At 36.5% G+C, this 25,346-nt stretch overlaps 1 protein-coding gene across 1 annotated transcript in view; it reads left to right on the top strand.

Moving 5' to 3' along the window:
- The first annotated feature begins 1,022 nt into the window (after positions 1-1,022).
- The window catches only part of slc25a12 (solute carrier family 25 member 12), a 25,114-nt gene continuing 790 nt past the window's right edge, over positions 1,023-25,346 (top strand). The window contains exons 1-18 of the mRNA XM_056459392.1: positions 1,023-1,090; positions 1,825-1,878; positions 5,126-5,271; positions 7,904-8,019; positions 8,416-8,555; positions 10,142-10,288; positions 10,403-10,541; positions 10,620-10,713; positions 11,356-11,440; positions 13,177-13,261; positions 13,344-13,502; positions 15,195-15,247; positions 15,339-15,419; positions 16,805-16,945; positions 17,991-18,129; positions 21,179-21,337; positions 21,409-21,499; positions 25,236-25,346. The exon at positions 25,236-25,346 is cut by the window's right edge and continues 790 nt beyond it. Of these exons, the coding sequence (XP_056315367.1) occupies positions 1,079-1,090; positions 1,825-1,878; positions 5,126-5,271; positions 7,904-8,019; positions 8,416-8,555; positions 10,142-10,288; positions 10,403-10,541; positions 10,620-10,713; positions 11,356-11,440; positions 13,177-13,261; positions 13,344-13,502; positions 15,195-15,247; positions 15,339-15,419; positions 16,805-16,945; positions 17,991-18,129; positions 21,179-21,337; positions 21,409-21,499; positions 25,236-25,346 (1,952 nt within the window). The 5' untranslated portion in view covers positions 1,023-1,078. The remainder of the gene's footprint in view (positions 1,091-1,824; positions 1,879-5,125; positions 5,272-7,903; positions 8,020-8,415; positions 8,556-10,141; positions 10,289-10,402; positions 10,542-10,619; positions 10,714-11,355; positions 11,441-13,176; positions 13,262-13,343; positions 13,503-15,194; positions 15,248-15,338; positions 15,420-16,804; positions 16,946-17,990; positions 18,130-21,178; positions 21,338-21,408; positions 21,500-25,235) is intronic.

Raw genomic sequence — 25,346 nt, 5'->3', positions numbered from 1 at the left:
TATGCTGTCCAAGTATGTGGACACTCAAGCCCTAGGAGGTAAATTTTCCCCCGTATATGTATTCACAGAAATTCCCTTTGTAGCAGCATTCATCACTTGTTTTTCAGGTTTGACTAGTGAATTGATTTATTAAGAACACAATAATGGCTATATGACTATTATTGTATTACAAATTAATTGAGTGATATATAATTTTTATTGTGTTTTAACAATGCAATCATATATACCATAACATTAAATGACATCAAATACAATAATAAAAAACATGTGAAAAATGTAATAGAAGAAAGATAATAATACCAAAATAAAACAATGATAAAAACAGGGTACAGAGGCAAAACTATCAAATTCAGTAACTTTTACACAGTCCTTATAAAATTTCAGTTTTTACACTTTTTATTGCTGTAAACATTTTGTAAAGTAGTAATTAAACAATTTAAGTCACTAAGAAAATTCTGCAAATTAGGTAATGACGAAGAAAATTTACATTTGTGAATCTAATATTTACCCAAGCACGATCGCCTCAAAGCAAGAAGGTCGCTGGTTCGAGCCTCGGCTGGGTCAGTTGGCATGTCTGTGTGGAGTTTGCATGTTCTCCCCGTGTTGGTGTGGGTTTCCGGTGCTCTGGTTTCCCCCACGGTCCAAACACATGCGCTATAGGTGAATTGGGTAAGCTAAATTGTCCGTAGTGTATGTCTGTGACTGAGTGTGTATGGGTGTTTCCAAATGATGTGTTGCAGCTGGAAGGGCATCCGCTGCGTAAAACATATGCTGGATAAGTTGGGGGTTCATTCCGCTGTGGCAATCCCAGATTATTAAAAGGACTAAGCCAAAAAGAAAATGAATATTTACCCATTAAAATACATAAATTGCATATAAATTCTGTTTGTCATGAAGTACCAAATTTCATCAAACCCTTTAACGTGGACAGTATATAAAAAACGATTTTTTAAAAATCTGACTGAGATGTGACATCACAGATGCGCGCGCACCTCATCGCTCTTCTCACACGCTCCCTCAGTCGTCGGCCACGCGCCTGCGCGACCCTACGGCTACACACGTGACGTCAGACAGCAGCATGGCGGCCAAGGTGACTCCAGCGACACCGCTTTTGACTGAAAATTGTATTTTATATTTCTTAACTGTCGACTATAAGCTGCAAGTTGATTTTTATCAGAAGGAGAAACCCTAATAGACGTGTAAACGAAGTAATTGGAGGAACTGATAAGCGTTTTAAACGGACCGGCGCGAGCATCACTGAGCTTATCACTGGACTCGCGCTCAGACTTTGACTGAATTCAGTGTCTCTGAGCTTCATAAAACCATAAAAACCATCAGAATTCTGTCGTAGATAGCGTTAATCAGCTCGTTAACAGCTTTTTTGTGTTGTCAGAGATTGGCTTTTGTTAATAAAGAGTAGTCAAGCGTGAGGATCATGCTGTGTGGGCGAAATTGGGCTCATATTAATCTTCAGGGACTTTGTGTATTTGTATTGATCAATTTTCCTTGTCAGATACTGTGTGCTTCTTTAAAAGCTTGTTCAGTTTTCTTTAAATACATTCAGTGCACAATTCGTGAACCTGAATGTCAAAATAAAGTATTACTAATTGATGATAATGTTGTTTTGATCGTTTACAGAGCTGTCTTTTAGCATTCTGCGTCTGAAAAACATAGATTTTTGTTATAATTAAACAATTATTTATACATTTCACTAGACATGGTTGTATATTTATGGTTGTTTTTCTATTATAAATCTCTTTAGACGTACAGGTCATCTTTGTAAGTGTCATTCAATAATAATTCTGCAATGTTGTTGTTTTACAGGTGCAGTTAACCAAAAGGGCCGACCCTAATGATCTGAAGGTCATCTTTCAAAAGGTAAGCTCAAACAGCGGAAATCCCTAATTCAAAGCTTTATTTTGTGCATTGTCTAGTTATCATGTATTTTTCCATCCTTTGAGTTGTCGATTGTGGATCATCAGTTTTGAACTGAAACCTTAGATGCAAAGTAGATAACCGCTTTGGTCTGTCATTAAACCTTTATTTCCTTAGTCACGCTGCATTTTTAATTGTCACACTGTAAGATTAGGATGCGTAAGACTTTCAAGTTTACATTAACAAGCACTTCATGGCTTTTTTCCCCCCGAAAGCAACACAAATAAGAACTTGCATACACTGGGAAAGTCTATGACATGCAATATAAAGGTCTAGACAATTGTATGTGTTTGTGGGTAAACTGTTATGTGTGTGCTTCATATTTCAAGCATAAACAGAGAAATGCTTATCTGTGGGCTTCACGTTTGTCTAGTTATTTGTGAAGACTTCCGCCGTCTAGATCTTGTGCGTCTGTCAGCTGAGAGTAGTTGTTTCTTGAGTGGCGTTGGGCTGCTTTGGTGTCTGGTAACACAGTGACTTCTATGCGATGTGGCTCTATTAATAGGACTCCAGCACTGATGTTTGGAGGAAGACATGAATGTCAGGGCAGTAGATGGATGAGTGAAAAATGTCTCGATAAGGTCAGAGGGCTTCAGCTTTTTGTGTCCTATATATCCAAATGCATATACTTTTGGGAAATGATTGCTTTGTATTTTGAGGATCTCAAAGCATTTCAGTTTTTTTTCCCAATATTGGACACATTTTATATTATACATGGCGTTTTATTATGTATAAGATCCATATTGTACATGGCTTTGAGATAGAATTTTGTTAGTAAACTTATACTATATGTACGCCTTCTTACAAACCAATGCATCATGTTAAACATATCACTTTTCAACCTGAAATAAAAGATCTTGCAAGAAAAATAATAGTTAAAAATGTATTTTTTATAATATTTTCTAAATTTGGAGTTTATAAGGAACTTAATTATATTAAATGAAATTCATAGAAGTTATTAACGGATTATGTTCAGATTAAATGTTATGAATTTGTTACATTTTTATATTTAAATAAAATTTTTCATCAAAATAAAAAAATTTATACTAATATAAAGGTGGCAAATGCGGTAATATAATGTTAATAAGCATAACATTAACATCTTTTTTTCTCGTTCAGCAATTAATTGCTTATCAGGTACAGTGTAGTATTTAAATAGTTAAAAATACATTTCTTTCGGCCCCAATGCTGGTTTTTAATGCAATATGTTTATCATGTTTACAGTTTATCAAATGGAAAAATACTCCTGGTTAATGAATATTCATTGTCACCTTTTCCCAGTTGCCTTAGTATGCAAATGTTTGTGCTTGATAAATAAGTAAGTTTGAAGCTTGCAAGCTGCCAATTCAATCATTAAAGGGGCAGTAGGTGATTGTCTTCAGAAACATGTTTTGTTGTGCTGGTTGAAAGTCTTATCACATTTCAATAGTGATGATTAAAGTAAATCTAAATGTACAGTTGAAGTCAGAATTACTAAACCCCCATTGAATTATTATTATTTTTTTATATTTGCCAAATGATGTTTAACAGAGCAAGGAAATTTTCACAGTATGTCTGATAATATTTTTTATTTCTAGAGAAAGTCTTATTTGTTTTATTTCGGCTAGAATAAAAGCAGCTTTTAATTTTTTAAAACCATTTTAAGGACAAAACTATTAGCCCCTTTAAGCTAATTTTTTTTTCAAACTTGCCTAATTACCCTAACCTGCCTAGTTAACCTAATTAACCTAGTTAAACCTTTAAATGTCACTTTAAGCTGTATAGAAGTGTCTTGAAATATATTATTTACTGTCATCATGACAAAGATAAAATAAATCAGTTATTAGAAATTAGTTATTAAACTTATGTTTAGAAATGTGTTGAAAAATCTTCTCTCCATTAAACAGAAATTGGGGAAAATAAAACAGGGGGACTAATAATTCTGACTTCAACTGTATTTATATGTATTTTTATATTCTGGGTAAGGCATAAAACTAAAAAATGTTCATCCAATTAAATATTTTCAGGCCGACAATTCCCATAATTCTGATAAGTAGCCTTAACTCTCTGTCAGCAAATGCAGATATGTACATCTGCAGCCGTTTACGCAGATCTGCCGTTAGAGCGTGCATGTGCGCCGTGCATTTATGTGTACACGAGACTGTCACAGCGGTAAAAACACATGCTGAATCAAAACTTTTTAAAGTCCTGAATCAATATTGGAGTTACTTTTGCACGCTGGAGGAAGGACGACACCATGGCTGAAGTATTTCTTTTAGACGGGTACTGTTTTGTTTTAAAACTCTTCTAGTCATGCAAAGCTCATGTAGATTGTTTTACGAATGGGTTATATGCACGGAAGTGTTGTTTAGCTACTGAAATCTTCCGGCAAAAGATCAATGTGACTATTTTCAATTTCATCAGGTACATTTTATAGCATCCATAATGTAGATTTTTATTTAGTTTAACAATAAAACAAGTAAATAGCGCTATTCCGCCTAGCCTGCTTTACTGAGCTGAAGTTGGTTTTATATTCGCATTGGTTCATTTTTGAACAATGACAGCCTGTGACGCGCTCCCTATGTTGTTTATCATGTTACTCTAAATATTCGGTCTGATATTGCATACAAGTATGGCTTGGTAGTAAGTGTAATTCCTGCACGCCACTGACCAAACACTAAGCACTCAGTGGTTGCTTTAGGACAGAGTTTGAGAGCGTGAGAGCAGTGATCCTTGCATGCATGAAATATTACACATTATGACAAGTTTTGCTTGCTACACAACTGATAACGTGCTAGATATAACACAGTTTTTCCTTCGGAATTGTAGTATTATAAAGTACTGTAAAGTTTTCTAACTGGCGAATGACGTGATCTAGTGGGTTGTCCAATGTCATCTTTAAGTTTCTCGCGTTCGTGTTTCAGGAGGCGTGGCTTTGGACGCCAGGGGAGGGACTGTGTTTCAAAGATATTATGCTAACCGGTTAGCATTTTGGCAGATCACCTACTGCACCTTTAATATGGGACCAGTGGTATTTCACACAATAATTATTTACAATTTATTTACTTAAATGTTATAATGGTTGCTGAGCCCTTTTTTCTGGAACGTTTTAATCCAAAGAAATCATACTAAGTGATTTCTGAACATGCATGATTAATCAGGGCTCATTTCCAGTTCAGATGCTTTAATTGTGTTGTGTTTTTCTCTTCAGTATGCCAGTGTGGTGGATAAGGATGGAGAGCGGTACATGACACCCATTGATTTCGTGCAGAGGTATTTGGGCCTCCACACGCAGCTCCACTTCAACCCCAAAACTGTGCATCTGCTTGCAGGAGTGGCTGACACCACAAAAGATGGGTGAGACATTCCCTATCTCCGATCTGTTTTCTAGTTGTTTTTTCTGGTATGCATCCTGAAACTTCAGCTCAGCTTGGATGCAAAACTTCATTCACTTCAATAAGGTTTTGCATGACTTTTTTTTGCATAATAATAAAATGCGCATTATATATTCACTCCAGTGGCACTTTTTCTAAATCTAACTTGGAATTGGTCACAGCATTCATATTCGGCTTCTTTCGGATTATTTGAAGTGCATCTTTCATTCTCATTTTGGATGAAATTGTCTTTTAAATAAATAAAGTTAAAGTTGGCTTCTTCAAGATTTTAGCATTTATTTGATCAAAAAAGTATGGAGTCAATCTAGGGCCATATATACTTTCAACATAAAAGAAAGTTTTGCAAACAAAAAATAAAGAGTTGAGCAAAAAATTGTGAATAATGCAAATCTCAAAAAATCACAAAGGGGAAATTGAGTTTTGAGAAATAAAAAGGAATTTTTCTGACAAACAAAAATAAAAATCAAGTTTTTTAAACTAAAAAAAAAAAAAAAACATATTTTCAAGTAAAAAAAATCATATATTTGCTCTTTTTTTTCCTGTATTGCCTTTACAAAACCTCTCAAGTCAATTGCAATGCTCGTATTGATTTGCGAGTTTTACTGTTTGACGATTTAAACAACCCTCCAAAAAACAAAGGATTCAGGTATTTTACTTGATATCGATTAGATTTATGACAGCGATTCATGGCTGATTTCCTGTCATGATGTCTCGAGCTGATGACGTCGCTTCATAGGAGGCAGGTCCGGGTATAACATACACGCTCCAGTTCCCGTGACTCCACCCCCTTGTCAAATCTAGGCCAGAAAGTGAAACGCACAGAAATGTGAAGTGCAAGAAAACAGCATCGCAAACTCGTGGTTGACTGAAAAGCAAATCAAAATGAGCGTATAAAAATAATGTATATATTTTTTAAAAGTGCAAATATTTCATTTTTTTTTTTTTTTTTGCACTGCTTGATTTTTATTTGTAGTTCTTTATTGTTATTTGCAAAATTCCTTTTTATTTCTCAAAACTCAAACCTCCCTTTGCGATTTTATTTTTTTATAAATTAAAATTATTCAAAATACAAGCTTGTATTTACATAACATACATGCAACCCAGGCTCATTCTGAGAACGTAGTCCCGGGGACGTTTCTGGAGACCGCGAAATACGTCCCGGGAGGTACGTATTTTTGCAGTTTTTGTTTTCGCGAGTCCGCGAGAGGCCGCTGTGCGCGCTTTTTCCTGCGCCGTTCTCGTGTAAACCTGCTAGAGGCCGCTGTCGAACGACCTTCCGCCTGTCTGCCTGGATGACAGAATGATTGACCGTGCGACCGGCCAATCGGCTGACCCACCCTCCTCCGTCCCTAAACCCAACCAACGACGATTCACAAAAGCCGTCCAGAAAAAGAAAAGCCCTCGTCTGATTTTTACCATGCTTTCGGATTTTGACCACATTCTCACCCTGTGACGAACTTGTTCGCTTCATTTTTTGGATTTTGTTTTTATTTTCTTACCTGATTTCTGGAACCGCTCTTCCCCGGACTCGAACCCGGTCGTCGTCGTGGTCAGCCCCTCTCTGCGCCTCGAGTCCGCCAGAGTACACGAAGAGCTAACCGGACAAACTGGTTGCAGCGGGAAAGCCCTCCACACGGAGGCGAGCGGCCGGCAAGCGCCGAAAGGAACGGCGTCACACCGCCCTGCAGCGTTCGCTTAAAAAAATGAAATGCAGACATGTATGTTATGTAAATACAAGCTTGTATTTTGAATGCGATTAATTGCAATTAATCTTGTGACAGCACTAATTATTACATTTTAAAGAACTGTTTTCTATTTAAATATATATTGTACAATTATTTGAATGTAATTTAAAAATTCTCATAGAAATCTACTTTCAGTCATAAGTCATAAGGCTGCTAAATGAAACCTTTTGAATGGTACGTAGTAGGGCTGCATGATATTGGAAAAAATGGACATTGCAATATTTTATTTTTCTGCAATTTTGCGATGCTAAGTATAATTTTAACAGATAAAATGAATGGCTCTATTTGAAAAGAATGAATAATTTTAAGTATGATAATAGGATAGTTTTGTAGTGGATCACATCTGCATAAAACGTATTAAACCAAATCACAAGCAATGATAAATACAGTAGAGCAAAGTTACAAATTAAATCAATGCTTTGTTTTTTTTCTTGGAGTCTAACAGTATTCAGGCACACAAATTGAATTAAATGTAAAATAAATAACACTGTATATAATCTTCATTGCATATATACTGCTCATAAATGCAATGAATGTTTCTTGAAGTTACTAAAATGGTAATTTCCTGTGCCTGAATGCTTTATACAGGCTTGAAATGCCTGCACAGTCACAGGCTTTAAAACACATGCAAATGATATTGAATATTTTTGGTTAACTCCCACTCGACTATAATCCTGATTCGACATCACAGATCCTGCGATGTGACTCTTGCCGATGTGCACATTGCTATATCAGTGCTGAAACAAAATATTGTGCAGCCCTATTACGTAGTGATGTATGTAGTTTTAAGTGAATAAGAATAAATTGAGCTTGTACAATGTTTGTAACGTCTCTATTGTTTGTGTTCAGGCTGATCTCGTACCAGGAGTTTCTGGCCTTTGAGTCAGTGCTGTGTATGCCTGATGCCCTCTTCATTGTGGCCTTCCAGCTCTTTGACAAAACTGGCACTGGAGATGTGTCCTTCGGTAACAACAACACTGACTGAATATAAATCTGTAAATTGGACTTTGTACCCCATGGTTGTGTGTGCCACATCCTAACACCCTTCAGAATAGTGTATTTGTTTGTTCCATGGCGTTTTGTATGTAGGTCATTCCAATTCATTGACTTCAGTTTATTCACAGATTTCAAGTATCGTTGTCTACCTGTGTCAATATTTTGTGTTTGGTCTCTTTTACAGTCAGCTGACCATAATATAATTATACTAAACTAACAAGCAGCTCAGCCTTGAACACAGAGTCATTTATCCACACACATGCGCGTTCACGTGATCACAGGAGCTAGTAAACACCATCAGTGATGTCACAACGCCTGTTATGTGCTGCAGGAGTTTAGTTGTGTTCGTCTCTGTGTGTTTGCAGAGAATGTGCGTGACATCTTCAGCCAGACGACCGTGCACCACCACATCCCCTTCAACTGGGACTGCGAGTTTATCCGCTTGCATTTCGGCAATGCCAGAAACAAGCACCTCAGTTATCTGGAGTTCGGCCAGTTCCTGCAGGTACCACACCCATATAATTATACACACTTACAATTGCTTTCATGTATTATTTGAGTATCGCTGTTGACCTCAGTGTTGGAGTGAGTGTCAAAACACGTATGCTTCCAATTAGTTGTTAATGTAATATTCTAGTACTGATAGGGAGATACAAGTACATATTAGCATGTCGACTGTAGAGATGCCAGATAAGTGATGTTATTTTTGGGGGTTTTTTTGTCACAGCGTCGACTCTTAAAGTGTCCAAAACATTTCGATATTAAACGTTGTCTTCCACATGAAAGTAGTTTAGAAATAAAGTTGAAAGAAACGGGACTAAACCGTTTAATCGTTAAAACACGGACTACTACAAAACACTGGACCTGAATTACTATAGTGACACACCACTTGATGGTTGTGTTTGTACATCACTTATCAAGACCATTTGGCAAAATTTGCTCATGCAAAAGGGTCATTCAAGAAATCAATTCTGCTATTCTCTCTTTAATTGGCATAGTTATTTAACAGCAGACAGCACTCTAGGCTAGTTTTTAACAGCAGATGGCACTCTAGGCTAGTTCTTAACAGCAGATGGCACTCTAGGCTAGTTTTTAACAGCAGATGGCACTCTAGGCTAGTTCTTAACAGCAGATGGCACTCTAGGCTAGTTTTTAACAGCAGATGGCACTCTAGGCTAGTTCTTAACAGCAGATGGCACTCTAGGCTAGTTTTTAACAGCAGATGGCACTCTAGGCTAGTTTTTAACAGCAGATGGCACTCTAGGCTAGTTCTTAACAGCAGATGGCACTCTAGGCTAGTTTTTAACAGCAGATGGCACTCTAGGCTAGTTCTTAACAGCAGATGGCACTCTAGGGTAGTTTTTAACAGCAGATGGCGCTCTAGGCTAGTTTGTAAATGCAGAAGGCGTTCTAGGCTAGTTTTTAACAGCAGATGGCGCTCTAGGCTAGTTTGTAAACGCAGAAGGCGTTCTAGGCTAGTTTTTAACAGCAGATGGCGCTCTAGGCTAGTTTTTAACCGCAGATGGCGATCTAGACTAGTTTGTAAAAGCAGAAGGCGTTCTAGGCTAGTTTTTAACCACAGATAGCGATCTAGACTTGTTTGTAAAAGCAGAAGGTGTTCTAGGCTAGTTTTTAACAGCAGACGGCGCTCTAGGCTAGTTTTTAAGAGCAGATGACGCTCTAGGCTAGTTTTTAACCACAGATGGCGATCTAGACTAGTTTGTAAAAGCAGAAGGCGTTCTAGGCTAGTTTTTAACAGCAGATGGCACTCTAGGCAAATATATTGCAGCAGATGGCGCCATAGGCTAGTTTTGACAAAGAGCCCTCGTGGCTGTAAACTATGAACTTTTGTTATTCACTTAAACATTTCCTTTAAAAATGTAGTTTATTAATGATTATATTAGGTTCAAGTGGCATTTCTAAGAAACTGGCAACAAGCAGAGAATGTGCACAGAATGGTAGACACTAACATAACCAAAACATGTCATCAAAGAAGTGCTAATTAAAGGCAACATTTCAGCCACTGATTTTGACCCCTCAATACTATTTTGATTGCGATTTCTGATCTATATATACACTTGTTTTTAACAGGAGCTGCAGCTGGAACATGCTCGACAGGCATTTGTGCAGAAAGACAAGGTCAAGAGCGGCATGATTTCATCCCTGGACTTCAGTGACATCATGTCCACCATCAGACACCACATGCTCACACCTTTTGTGGAGGAAAACCTCGTATCTGTAAGTGCACAGGCTTCTTTCTGGAGTTGGTTATTTGGTGGAGTGTCTTCTAGAAACTGAAAATGTGTCTGTGTGTGTTTGTATGTCTGAGTCTATGTCTGTGTGTCCTCTTAGGCAGCAGGGGGCGGCACCTCTCACATGGTGAGCTTCTCCTACTTCAATGCCTTCAACTCTCTGCTTAACAACATGGAAATGATCCGTAAAATCTACAGCACTCTCGCTGGAAGTCGGAAGGACATGCTTGTCACTAAAGGTGCGCGCTGTCTACAATAATCAGAAAAGAATATATTTAAATAATATGACATCAACATTTTCTTTCCTCCATTTCTAGAGGAGTTTGTTCATGCTGCAAATAAGTTTGGTCAAATTACTCCAATGGAAATCGACATCTTGTTCCAGCTATCAGGGCTGCACTCCCAAACAGGGTAATGTCAGTTTTTAAAATGCATACAGCCAGCAAACTTTGATTTGAAGTAAAGCAAATAAATGACAAAAGGCACAAGACTTTAGCGTAGGGCAGGGTTACAATCTTATGAAGTGCTACAAATGCAAGCAAATTATAAAAGACAGAGAAATATAAAGTATTAAAAGTTACTGACTGTATGGAAACAACATGTTTTTTTTAATATAGGGTTATTACTTTGACTAAGAGTTTTAGGTATACACTCATAGGTACTGTCATTTATCTGCATGAATTCCACTGACAAACACGTTGTTTTTTTTTAAGAATTGGGTTTAACAAAAGTATTTATTGATTACAAACCTGACCAGATCTGTCTTTAATGGTTATTCAGTTATAGTAAACATTAATTTCCCTATGAAGTAATGAAGGGACTGCTTTTAATGCAAGCAGATAAACTTTTAGTGATATCCCTCGATGATTGATAAGTTCAGTGCTTCTGATTTGTTTAGATTGTGTAAATGTTCTTGTATTTCTTTGGTTTTATTTTGCATGGTTTATTGAGTCCTGTGTAAATGGTGCAGCATGGCTTTTGGCATGAAAATAGTTTCATCTGCTGATATTAAAATGTAGGTCCTGATCAGTTGTTTATGTTTGACATGTGCAGACGATTAAACATGACCGATATCGAGAGGATAGCTCCACTAGAGGAAGGATCCCTGCCATATAATGTAGCTGAGGCACAGAGACAGGTGAGTTTATCTGTCTAAATTTAAATGAGCTGTTTTTGACTCTTCTAAAGCATCAAAACACTATGATATGTTTGCAGATATTTAAGAAACATGCTTGTTTATCTGAAAAACAATGCTGAAGTCAGTTATTCTCGTTTCTAAATGTACATCCATGTTGGAACATCTGTTTAGTTTTTTTTTTGTGTAACTCCGCCCACTGCGTGTTTATCCAATTATATTTCGGCACCCCAGCCGAAAATGCGTGCATTTTATTTTAGTCATGAAGGCTGCTTCAATGTATGCGAATGCAGCGAAAAATTCGACCTCCAGAGAAAAGTAGCAGCCTCTGAAATGAGACACATATTCAGTTATAAAAATTCACATTGAACGGACACTGATTTATTTTACTATGATCTTTCATGTGAAGCTGCTTTGACACAATCTACATTGTAAAAGTGCTATAAAAATAAAGGTGAATTGAAAAAATTGAATAATAATTATTACAAACGTAAACATTAGCTCAGCAGCTTAGTGCAAGTTATTGTCAGGAACACTCGCTCCTGTTGGTGTCGTTAATCTGGCAACCTGCATTTTCGTGGTGTTCAGAGGAGAGGCTGTGTGAGGAAAAAACAAAAAAAAAAAATCCTCTCCAATATTTTGAATTTGGACTGCAATACCAAGTTCAACCACTGTGTGTCAATCCTACATACTGGACATTTAAAATGTATACACTCAGCGGCCACTTTATTAGGTACACCTTATTAGTACCCCCTTTTGCCCTCAGAACTGCCTTAATCCTTTGTGGCATATATTTAACAAGGTACTGGAAATATTCCTCAAATATTTTGGTCTATAGTGGCATGAAAGCATCACACAGTTGCTGCAGATTCGTCGGCTGCACATCCATGATGCGAATCTCCCATTCCACCACATCCCAAAGGTGCTCTATTGGATTGAGATGTGGTGACTGGAGGGCATTTGAGTACAGTGAACTCATTGTCATGTTCAAGAAACCAGTCTGAGATGATTTGCACTTTATGATGTGGTGCGCTATCCTGCTGGAAGTAGCCATCAGTACACCGTGGCCATAAAGGGATGGACATGGTCAGCAACAATACTCAGGTAGGCTGTGGCATTGACACGATGCTCAATTGGTACTAATGGGCCCAAAGTGTGCCAAGAAAATATCCTTCGCACCATTACACCACCACCACCACCAGCCTGAGCCGTTGGCACAAGGCAGGATGGATCCATGCTTTCATGTTGTTGATGCAAAATTCTGACCCTACCATCCGAATGTTGCAGCAGAAATGGAGACTCATCAGACCAGGCAATGTTTTTCCAATCTTCTATTGTCCAATTTTGGTGAGCCTGTGTGAATTGTAGCCTCCGTTTCTTGTTCTTAGCTGACAGGAGTGGCACCCGGTGTAGTCTTCTGCTGCTGTAGCCCATCCGCCTCAAGGCTTGACAATAATTTGGCCGGTGAGTGCATACAGGGTGTCCGCGGGGTCTTAAAAAGTGGAGAGAAATTTATGACCCCTAAAAAAAATCTCGCCAGTTTTTCCGGTTGAAACCTAAAGTGGTTATTAGGTCTTAAAATGTATGGAAAGAGTCTGAAAAGGTATTGAACTTTACTCTCTAATTCCTGTATATACTCTGCTATACTACTGTGAGACTTTGGTTTACCAGTTTGTCTTGTCTCTTTACTTAGATTTTACTTGAGAACAAAATGTAAGTGTTTTTTTCTGTCGTTGCAGCATTCACATGCGGAGGTTTCTCGGCCTTTTTGGCTGCAGGCTGCAGAGTCTGCCTACAGGTTCACTCTGGGCTCCATCGCTGGAGGTGCTCATTTCTTGCTGCATTAAATGGATAATTATTTATTTGTGTTCGAGAATGCATTGTAACCTGTAGTGTTTGTGTTCAGCCACCGGTGCTACAGCTGTGTACCCGATAGACCTGGTGAAAACCCGCATGCAGAACCAGCGCTCCACCGGCTCCTTCGTAGGAGAGCTCATGTACAAGAACAGCTTTGACTGCGCCAAGAAAGTCCTGCGATACGAGGGATTCTTTGGCTTTTATAGAGGTTGGATTTGTGCTATCAAAAAACAAAACTAATATAAAGTAGGCCTGCATGATTTATTGAAATGAAATTAAAATCACGATAAAGCAAAAGCTGCATTTTGTCATGTACATCTTGTCAGTAAAGAACGGTTCTTCAAATGTGCCGTGAAGAAACGACCAGGAAATCCACATAATGTTAGATTATAAACGGCTTTCATTGATTCAATGTGACTAGTAAACACATGATTACAGAATTATCTCCCAGAAGGATTTATTTCAGATAATCCAATGAAGTTATGAAGTAATTTGCAGTAAAAACATGTCATTAAATGTGGCATTTTAAAGTTTTTTTTTATGTAGCAGCAACACCGGGCCTTAGTTCATTAAGAAGCGACATGATCTACATTTACATTTAGTCATTTAGCAGACGCTTTTATCCAAAGTGACTCACAAATGAGGACAAGGAAGCAATTTACACAACTATAAGAGCAGCAGTGAACAAGTGCTATAGACAAGTTTCAGGTGTGTAAAGTCTAAGAAGCAAAGCATTAGTAATGTTTTTTTTTTGAGAGAGAGTACAGTTAGTGGTATAGCCAGAGATGCAGTTACAGATTAGGAAGGAAAGTGGAGACTAAATAGTTGAGTTTTTAGTCGTTTCTTGAATACAGCAAGTGACTCTGCTGTTCTGATGTAGTTAGGGAGTTCATTCCACCAACTGGGCAGATTGAATGCGAGAGTTCGGGAAAGTGATTTCTTCCCTCTTTGGGATGGAACCACGAGGCGGCGTTAATTCACAGAACGCAAGTTTCTGGAGGGCACATATATCTGCAGAAGTGAGAGCAGATAAGGAGCAAAGCCAGAGGTCGCTTTGTAAGCAAACATCAGAGCTTTGAATTTGATGCGAGCAGCAACTGGCAGCCAGTGCAAACGGGTGAGTAGCGGAGTGACATGTGCTCTTTTGAGTTCATCAAAGACCACTCGTGCTGCTGCGTTCTGAAGCAGCTGAAGAGGTTTGATAGAATTAGCTGGAAGCCCGGCTAGTAGAGAGTTGCAATAATCCAGTTTGGAGAGAACAAGAGCTTGAGCAATGAGTTGAGCTGCATGTTCAGATAGGAAGGGTCGGACCTTTCTGATGTTATAGTGCGAATCTGCAAGATCGGGCAGTTCTAGAAATGTGGTCAGAGAAGTTTAGTTGGTCATCAATCGTTACTCCAAGGCTTTTTACCATTTTGGATGCAGTGATGGTTGCCCCATCCATCTGGATTAAAAAGTTATGGTGTAGAGTTGGGTTGGCAGAAACTTAAGGTTAAGCTGAAGATGATGATCTTTCATCCAGTGCGAAATGTCTGACAGGCAGGCTGAAATGCGAGCTGGAACCAAGGGATCATCAGGGTGAAAAGAGAGGTATAGCTGGGTATCATCAGCATTATCTGCTGTTATTATCACAGAATGATTACATTTCATTTCATTATTGCTTAATTAAATGATCTGCAATCATAAAAATAAATTTTCGTAGCTTGTTAGTGAACTACGAGTCTGTGTAGTAAATGCTGCTCCATCTGAAAGGATGTGCTGAAGGTTTACTACTGATTACAGAACCAGATTTACTGACAAATTGCACACGATGGTTTTCTTTAGATTAATCGTGCAGCCCTAAAAGTGTTTCTTTATTTAACTTTCATCTCACGGTGTCTGTTTTTTCATCCTCCTACAGGTCTTCTACCGCAGCTCATTGGAGTGGCTCCAGAAAAAGCCATCAAGCTCACTGTGAGTGTTATTAAACTGACTGTATACAGTTTTTAATGAGCTAGTCAAGTGAAGCAGTTACATGAGTAATGTGTGTGTGTGTCCCCTCCAGGTGAATGACTTTGTGAGAGACAAATTTACAACAAAAGATAATACGATACCTTTCGCTGCCGAGGTTCTTGCTGGTGGATGTGTGAGTATGATTAACTGCACTGAAATGAACCGGTTCAGACATGATATATGACTGAATTTGGCACAATCCATTTGATGTAGAATGACAGGGAGATTTATAAACAACAATGGATCGAACAGTGAAAATATTCACTTCACATTAGAATGGAAACCTGGCTACACTGACTGTAATAATAGACACGAATATTGTGTAGGTTGTAAACAGGGTCTTAAAAAGTCTTAAATTCACTATTGTCTTGTAGGTCTTAAATCATTTCAAACGGGTCTTAATTTTCCTTTGTTTATGTAAAGCTATTCAGTCGATTTAACACATATCCAATCTAGGCATTGGACGATAACCGTTATCAAGGTATACCGCGGTTTGGAAAAGTCAGGGTTTTAAAACCGCAAAAATTTTCTGTAATACTGTTCCTAAGGTATATGTAAGATTTTTTTATTTACTTTTTTTTGTTTTTTAGGACAACAGTATCTCCAGCAGAAAAAATATCCAAAGATGCCGTTTTAAATTGTAAAGAAATCAGTGTTTTTGAAACTAATGAAGACAGCAGAAGTCAAAGATTCATTTGAATTATTTAGCCTGACATGTTTACTGCTCGAAAATATTATAAATGTTTTAAAAGATAAAATATATTGTGCTCACAGGGGAAAAAAGTATTTGTTTTTACCCAGACATTTAAAAAGAATATATTTTAGAGCAGTAATCACAATACCGTGAAACCGTGATATTTTTATCCAAGGTTATCATACCGTCAGAATCTTATACCGACCCATGCCTAATCCAATCATCAACAATACATCTCAAAACTTTTAGCAAACTAGTATTTATAACAGTTTTGTTGTGCATACATTAAGCTTATTAAGGTTTTTTTCATTAGTATGTATACAACTAGTGTCTGCTTGTTGTAACACATTATTTAAATATGTGGCTAAGGAATAACTGATTAGATTTAGTTTTTTGATGGGGCAAGTAAAAAAAAGGTCACACTTTATTTTGATGGTCGATGTGTTGAATTTAAGCTACGTTGCATCTACATGCCAACTAATTCTCATTAGATTATAAGTAGACTGATAGGTTGGGGTTAGGGTTAGTGTAAATTGACGAACTTGCAAAGTTTGTTATAGTCAGTTAAATGTCTGATGAATGTCTGTATCAACAGATATTAAGCAGACAGTCTACTAATACTCAAATGGACCATCAAAATAAAGTGTTACCAAATAAAATCTGCTGGGCCATTAAATAAAATCCTTCGCGTTTCGCTCTGTATAAGTCTGAAATTTAATTCTGGAAGGTCTTAAAAAGGTCTTAAAGCCTGATCTTAAAACCTGGCGAAACCCTGGGAAAGTGTAGTTCTTCATTGGCTAAACCTTCCATCTCTGTCTTTCCAGGCCGGTGGTTCGCAGGTTATCTTCACCAACCCTCTGGAGATCGTCAAGATACGTCTGCAGGTTGCTGGTGAAATCACGACAGGCCCCAGAGTGAGCGCGCTCAGTGTGATTCGAGACCTCGGCTTCTTCGGCCTCTACAAGGTCTGTATTAAAAAACGCTCTGTCCATTCAGAACTGCTTTCTTTTCCTGAATCCTTGCAGTAAAATTCTGCTGGACTGTCCTGCTTTTAATGACTGCAGAAGGCCTTTTTATGAAAAAAAAAGACATTTTAAGCAAAGTGTCACTGGAAAAAATTGAAGAATGTTTATCATGTATTAATGCTAAAAATCATATTCATGTATTCATTTGTTTGTTGTTCTTAATTGTATATTTATTAATGAAATGTACTTGCCATGAAAATGGCTGTTACGTTTTTAAGGATGGTGAGTAAAGGGGAAGGAGAGTAACATTAATTTTGGGTGAAACACACAAGCAAACACACAATATCAACAAGTGAGGAACAAAATACCAAGACTAACTAAATGCAATAAAGTGAGTTTATTTACAAAGATAGTGATAATAATAAATGCAAAAATATGTACATAGAAAGAACATTAAATATTTACAAGAATATATTGAAATTACAGACAACAAATGGAACACAAGATGAACAGATAGATGGGAGAGTTGGAGAGATGAGACGCGGGTGGCGTCCAAACAATAGAAATAATTAAAACAAAACAATCTATTGGCCCAACATCTACCCTAACTATCTAAAAGAAAAATACAGCAGTTATTGAAAATAAATCTTCGCGTCTATTACGCACTACCTAACCTACTCTTTATATATGTGTGTGTGTGTGTGTGTGTGTGTGTGTGTGTGTGTATACTTTTGTTGCTGACATGGCATTAAATAAAAAAAATCTTCATCTTTTCCTGAATCACTTTCAAAATAATATGCATTAAAGCAGTGTTTCTCAACCACGTTCCTGGAGGACCACCAGCACTGCATGTTTTGGATGTCTCCTTTCTCTGTCACACCCATTTCAGGTCTTTCTGTCTCTGCTAATGAGCTGTTGATCTGAATCAGGTGTGTTTGGCTAAGGAGGCATGGAAAATGTGCAGAGCTGGTGGTCCTCCAGGAATGTGGTTGAGAAACACTGAATTAACGTACAGTAAATGTAAATGTTTTTTCTTACTCCACAGGGTGCCAAGGCTTGTTTCCTCCGAGATATCCCCTTCTCTGCCATCTATTTCCCTGTTTATGCTCACACGAAGGCAATGCTGGCGGATGAGGATGGCAGACTGGGAGCTCTGCAGCTGCTGAGTGCTGGTGCCATCGCAGGTCAGAACAAGACTCTAGATTGAACTGTGATGCTTACCCAGTTTATTAATACATGATTGCACCTCAAAATGTTTCATTCTGATAGTTTTATTGAAATTTTATTTGAAGAATTAGTGAAAACAAATTAAAGGGATAATTCATTCAAAATTTTAAATGGCCATCATTCACTCACTGTTTGAGTTTCCTACTTTTGTTGAACCCAAAAGAAGATATTTTGAAGTATGTTGGAAACCTGTAACCATTGACTTCCATTTTTTTATGTTCAACGCAAGAAAGAAACTCATAAATGATCATTTTCAGATTTGGATGAACTATCACTTTAACCTGGATGCATTTTTGTAATGCGTAATCCTTTTCTCTATATTTTGGACTTCCATCAACAGCATCTTTCAACAGCTCAAAATGGTATACAACTTACTATAAAAGCACATCCCGCAGGACATTACATTGTATGAATTGGCTTATTCTGATTTTATGTAGGACAGGCAACAGTACTTTTCTTAACCCCTTAGCGTTCCTGTAAAATTTGCCTAAATGCCAAACACAATGCATACCCAAAGTAAATTGCATGCTATTTTTGAACCATTTTTAATAAATGCATGGTTTTGGTCTCTTTTGAAAGGTGACACACTGAGGTTTATTCCTTAATAGTCAGAATCACTGTAAATGTTATTGGTATTAAGTAATTAAACTTATAACACACTAAAAAATAAAAAAATCCGCCTAAAAGTTTTGTCTTGATTAATGCCTGCAGAAGGCTATAATAAAGAGGTATTAGTTTGAAAAGACAATTGGATCGAAGCTTGAAGACTTACCAATCCAATTTTTCTATTTTGATAACAGTACCTTAGATAATTAGTGTTTTTATACATGTTTATCCAAATTAATGTATAGGAGCTCTCAATAAAGGACACTTGGAGACTCCAAGTTACCCTTTTTGACCATTGACACATAAAATAAAATTTTTATATATATATATTTTTTTTATTTTTTATTTTTTTTGGCTGTATAAATGTGCAACCCATATTTGTTAACTCGCAAGACGGTAACACGTGCAACCACACGTGCCAACAGACATATTTTGCCAAAGAAGCAAAATGAAAGAAGGATATTGCTGGTCACAGTTTGACACCGATGAGTTGATGCCAAACCAGCACTGATGGTGATGCCTCTCTCATGTATCCGCGTCATAAACACCTCCGTTTATTTGCACAATTGAAGAAAGAAGCTGTAAAACAAAACTTTCTGAAATGTGCTCTGCTTTGGAAACAAGCCGGCCACAAGACTGAGTGTCTGGGTTATCTCTCCATCAGAGCGCGCTCCGGCATCCCTAATAAACACAACAAATAGGCCACAGTTTTGATGATTTAGTGTACAACCAACAAACCAACCTTATTTCCATTTGGAAAATTACAGTTATTAATATTTCTTATAATATATTCATTTTTAAAATAGCCTAATATACCAAGGCAAGGTTATTTATATAGCACATTTCATACACAGTGGCAAATCAAAGTGCTTTACATAAACTGGAATAAAAGAGACGAGTATAAATAAAATAAAACAAATAATATATAAACAGATGAAAACAGTGTACAGACCTGTTTTCCATATAGCTAAACACCAGTGTATCATATTTTCTCATTTTACTCTGTGACTTCCCCATTCTGGTGATTGCCACCCTTCTATGTGGACTTTTTCGGTACCTAATAATCTATTGGACGTCTCCAACAGAATAGATTTTTCACCTAAAATCGAAAAGTTTACAGCTCTAATCACGTGCAACCCCCCCCCAAAATTCAACTTGTAAATAGTAAATCGCACGGCCCCTGATTTTAACCCCCTCCCTGGAGTAAATCGCATTAGCTAGCCAAACGTAATGATAGGTCTTGATCTCAGCCAGACTGCAGGGACTTTAACTCCCCCACAACAGTTATCTGTGCCGAGTCATTGTCTTGAATCTCACTTATATTAATTGCGCTGCTAACCCACAGAGACAGATCTACCAGTATGATGATTTGGCCCAAGTTAAAATTTTTAACTGCCCAATCAGATACATAAACAGGAATAAGACAGACAAGTTTAAAATATATATAATAATAATAATAATAATATAAAAACAGATTAAAATGTGTTAAAGCAGGTTATAAAAGAATGAAAAAGACATAATAGTGTGATCTGTCGGACGATAAGCCAGTCAAACAAATCAATGTTTTACTTGATTTTTGCATGAGAACACTGTATGTTCTGTATGTTGTTCGCATGTTAAAATTATTGCAATATTTAATGTGTCAGACACAAAATAGACACATCAATTAATTTTTTAAAAATTAAATAATAATTGAATATTAATCCGACCAGTTAACCGTTAATATTCGGTTAACGAGCAACGGTTGTCAGTTGGCAAAATTAACCGAAATGAGCATCCCTAATATTGATTATTAATTTTCAAGTTTTATTTATTTTTCTTTATTATTATTATTATTATTTAGATGTAGTTTTTACTTATTAATTATGTTTATTTAGTTTATTTTCAATGGGAAGTTATAGGCTGTTGTGGGAGGGATGTGTTTGTATGGGGTAGTGTTAACAACAACATGGAAGGATAATTATAAAATGAATGTTGTAATTTGAAATTCCATATAGAAATCCTAATAAAAGAAATTAGAATTAAAATCTGCATGAATTTAACATTTGCAATGTTTATTTTGCTAGTGCACATTAAGTCTTAAGGTGAACAATTAATCTGCGCAAGCTAATCAACTTTTTAAATTGTTAATCTTTAATTAAACCTACCATCAGCTTCTGCTCTGAAACAGCAGTTCTTCACTGATGATGTCAGTTCGACGGACTGGGTGTAACATGCTTAACCACGCCCCTCCAGTCATTAGGTTGCTGCGACTAAAAGATTAGAGGAAGACCCCAAAAATAAAACCCCGCCCCCTACTCAATACCCTGTTTCAGTTGGAAATACATCATCATACTGAATCATCATACAACTCCACTGATTCCCTATCATGCATTAATAGATGATGATGTTGATTGACAGGTGTTCCTGCTGCCTCATTGGTTACTCCTGCTGATGTCATCAAAACACGATTGCAGGTGGCCGCCCGCGCCGGTCAGACCACGTACAATGGAGTGATCGACTGCTTCAGGAAGATTATGAAGGAGGAAGGCTTCCGAGCACTGTGGAAGGGAGCTGGAGGTACACACATGCACAGACAGACACACACACACACGTGTTCACTCAGTAATCTCTCTCTCTGTTCTCCGCAGCTCGTGTTTTCCGCTCGTCTCCTCAGTTCGCTGTGACTCTGTTGACCTACGAGCTCCTGCAACGATGGTTTTATGTTGACTTCGGAGGACAGTAAGTGCTGATAATCATTAGTTTACTTGTTTCCCACAGACAGACCATCTATGTGTGGTGGCTTTTCCCATGGGGGAAATGCAGTTGAAGACACAATTATGGCCCGTTTCCACTGAGTGGTACGGTACGGTTCGGTTCGGTTTGGTTTGGTACGCTTTTATAGCCGTTTCCACTGTCCAAAAGCGTACCGAACCGAACCGTACCGTACCACTTTTTCGGCACCCTTTCGAAAGGGTACCAAACACGAGAAAGGGTACCAAAAGGCGGAGCTAGACGCGCAGCTGAACGCTATTGGTTTACAGAGATGCGTCATTTGCTTGCGCAACAAGCCAGAATGAAAACAAAAAACCCGCCATGTTTGAAATACACGCAAAGCCAAGAGATTACAGCAGAATTATTTATACATATAATAACGAGCCATGGTCGACCCGGGCTCAAACAAACCTTGTCGTCTTGATAAACAGCCACAAAGCCATAGAGTAGAGCAGATTTACCCTGTGCTGCAAATTTTTTTTTTTACGAGGCAGTCTGAGGCGCGAGCGGTTTCGCTTTCTTGCTAGCGCTCGCGCGCATCTAACATTATATCTGAAATAACAAACTTCTGGAGCTGATGATAATAACCTGTGCTTGATTATTAACGTACTTTTGAAACCCGATCCTGTCAGACACTGACAAACGCGAGAGTGAAGCGCGGAAAAAACAAGAGAGGAGCCGGAAAAAAAGGAGCACATAATTTTTGAGCAGACGTGAACACACTGCCTTATTTAATTATTATTGTTATTATCACCTTTTGGACTAATATGAACTCAGAATGATGGAATTGTTCTCTAACAGAGGCTACATGTGCTGCTGAAGATTACAGACACGGATGAGAGGTTTACACTGACTGTAGGCTTTATATTGTGCTGTTTTTGAACCTAAATACGGGCGAAATTTCTGCTATATGTAGTTCTTCTGTAGTTGATAACATGTCGGAGACTGTAAGGGGCTGTATGTGTTTATATATGTTAATTTATTTAGTTATTTAATATAATTACAGACGTTACAGTAGGCTGTTTCACACTGTCTTTGATCTGCAGTTAAAATCAATTCATGTTCATTGAAAAGTTAGTAATAAACATTTCTACACAAGTATTTATGTATATGAAGCATCTGTTTTATGAGAAGTGCTTCTCATATGATATGTGAGCGACCTGTACAGCTTTATTGTAGACATTTCCTCCAGCAAGAATGACGTCGACTGAAACTTTCTGTCATACACCACGCCCACCAAAAGGGTACCCTTGTTAGTGGAAACGCAAGCCTGATAGAGGTGACCCGTACCAAACCGAACCGTACCATACTGTACCAGTCAGTGGAAACGAGCCATTATTAGCCCTCCTGTGAAATAATAATTCATTTTTTTATGTTTCTCAAGTGATGTTTAAACAGAGTTGGGCCTATTTTATCACAGTAGTTCCTATTATATATTTCTTCTGTAGATGATGATGATGATGATGATGATGAATGTTTTAGTTTAATGCCATGTCAGCAACCACGGCTATTTACAGTTGCATTCAATTACTTTTTTCATTCATTCATTTTCTTTTTGGCTTAGTCTCTTTATTAATCAGGGGTCGCCACAGCGGAATGAACCGCCAAATTATCCAGCATATGTTTTACACAGCAGGTGCCCTTCCAGCCGCAACCCAACACTGGCAAACACCCATACACTCTTGCGCTCACGCACATACACTATTGCTAATTTAGCTCACCCAATTTACCTATAGCGCATGTGTTTGGACTGTGGAGGAAACCAACACGAACACGGGGAGAACATGCAAACTCCACACAGAAACGCCAAGTGGCATTTAAACATAAATAAATAAATAAATAAATGAATGATTGATTTATTGAATATTTCTACATTTATAATTAAACATTTGCACTGAAGTTTTAAATAAGTTATTTAAAATAATAACACACAAAGGAGCAATATTTTCACAGTAGTTCCTATTATACATTTCTTCTGTAGATAATGATGAATTTTTTTATTTAATGCCATGTCAGCAGCCAAGCCTATTCACATGGCAAGAACATTTCATTAATAAATATACAATTAAAAACAAATTTCTTCTGTAAAAAGTCTTTTCTTTTAGTTTGGCTGAAATAAAAGAATATTTTAAAGGTTATAAACACTGCTATAGTCAATATTTTTAGGCCGCTTAAGAATTTATTGTTTCAATTGGCTACAGAACACCACGGTTGCCCAATGACTTAAGTAATTAACTTGCCTAGTTAACCTAATTGACCTTGGTAATCCTACTAATATCTTTCAAAATAACTAGTAAAATATTATGTACTGTCATCATGGCAAGTATAGATATATCGACCCCTGCTATAGTCTGAAGGATCTCAGGTCAGACAGTTAGAATCTTTCCGTTTTGCATTTTATGTTGTAATATTTTTTTGAAAAGTGTTTTATGTCATATTTATTTATTATTGTTTTTTAAATATTTTATTTTATTATTATTATTATTTTTATTGAGAGAAAATTTACAATTACAGAATGTTTGCAAGCAAATAAAGACTCCACATTTTACTTATGCATATAAAAATGAAACAATATTTCCTATTATAATTATTGAGTACAAGTGATTATATTACAATTACATGTATAAAAAATTATATATATATTTTTTTTTATATATATATACATATATTTATATTTTTATATACATATATTTTCATATACATATATATATATATATAAATGTGTGTATATATATATATATATATATGTATATATATATATATATATATATATATATATATATATATATATATATATATATATATATATATATATATATATATATATATATATATAGATGTGTGTGTGTATATATATATATAGATGTGTATATGCATATACATATATTATATATATATATATATATATATATATATATATATATATATACATATACATATATTATATATATATATATATATATATATATATATACATATACATATATTATATATATATATATATATATATATATATATATATATATATATATATATATATATATATATATATATATATATATACATATACATATATTATATATATATATATATATATATATATATATATATATATATATATATATATATATATATATATATATATATATATATACCAGTGTTGGCATGTATATAGCCAATGCTGTTGATATAGCATTAAAACATAAATAAATAAATCATTAATTTATTTAATATTGCTATAATTAACATTTGTCCTGAAGTTCTAAATAAATCATGAAAAATAAAAACACATACACGTTTTTTACTTTATACATTAATATTTCAAAAGGAAATTGTCCTTTCTGTATTATTATTATTATTATTATTATTATGTTATCAAGTACTGGATTGTGGCTGTAAGGGCATCCACAAACATAAAACATATGTGGGAATAGTTGGCGGTTCATTCCGCTGTGGCGACCCCTGATTAATAAAGGGACTGAGATGAAGGAAAATGACTGGATACATAAATAGTGTACTATTAATTAAATTTACAGTAAAGCTCCTACATCTATTGTGTTGTATATATGATCAGGATATGAGATGACTTGTATTATGATATGTAATTTTTGTCATATCGCCCAGAGGTTAGTTTTGATATAATGGCTGAATATCGAGTCTCTGTGCTGTCAGAAAAGTTTTAACGCTTCTCTTCTCCTTCCAGTCGTCCTTCTGGTTCTGAACCCACACCCAAATCTCGGATCTCTGAGCTTCCTCCGGTCAGCTCTGAGCATGTCGGTGGTTACCGTCTGGCAGCCGCCACATTCGCTGGCGT

Source organism: Danio aesculapii, chromosome 6 (genome assembly GCF_903798145.1).
Source record: "Danio aesculapii chromosome 6, fDanAes4.1, whole genome shotgun sequence".
In the NCBI taxonomy this organism is placed as follows: domain Eukaryota; kingdom Metazoa; phylum Chordata; class Actinopteri; order Cypriniformes; family Danionidae; genus Danio; species Danio aesculapii.
The sequence above is the reverse complement of the archived record's forward strand: the minus strand, read 5'-3'. Positions and strand labels throughout refer to the sequence as shown.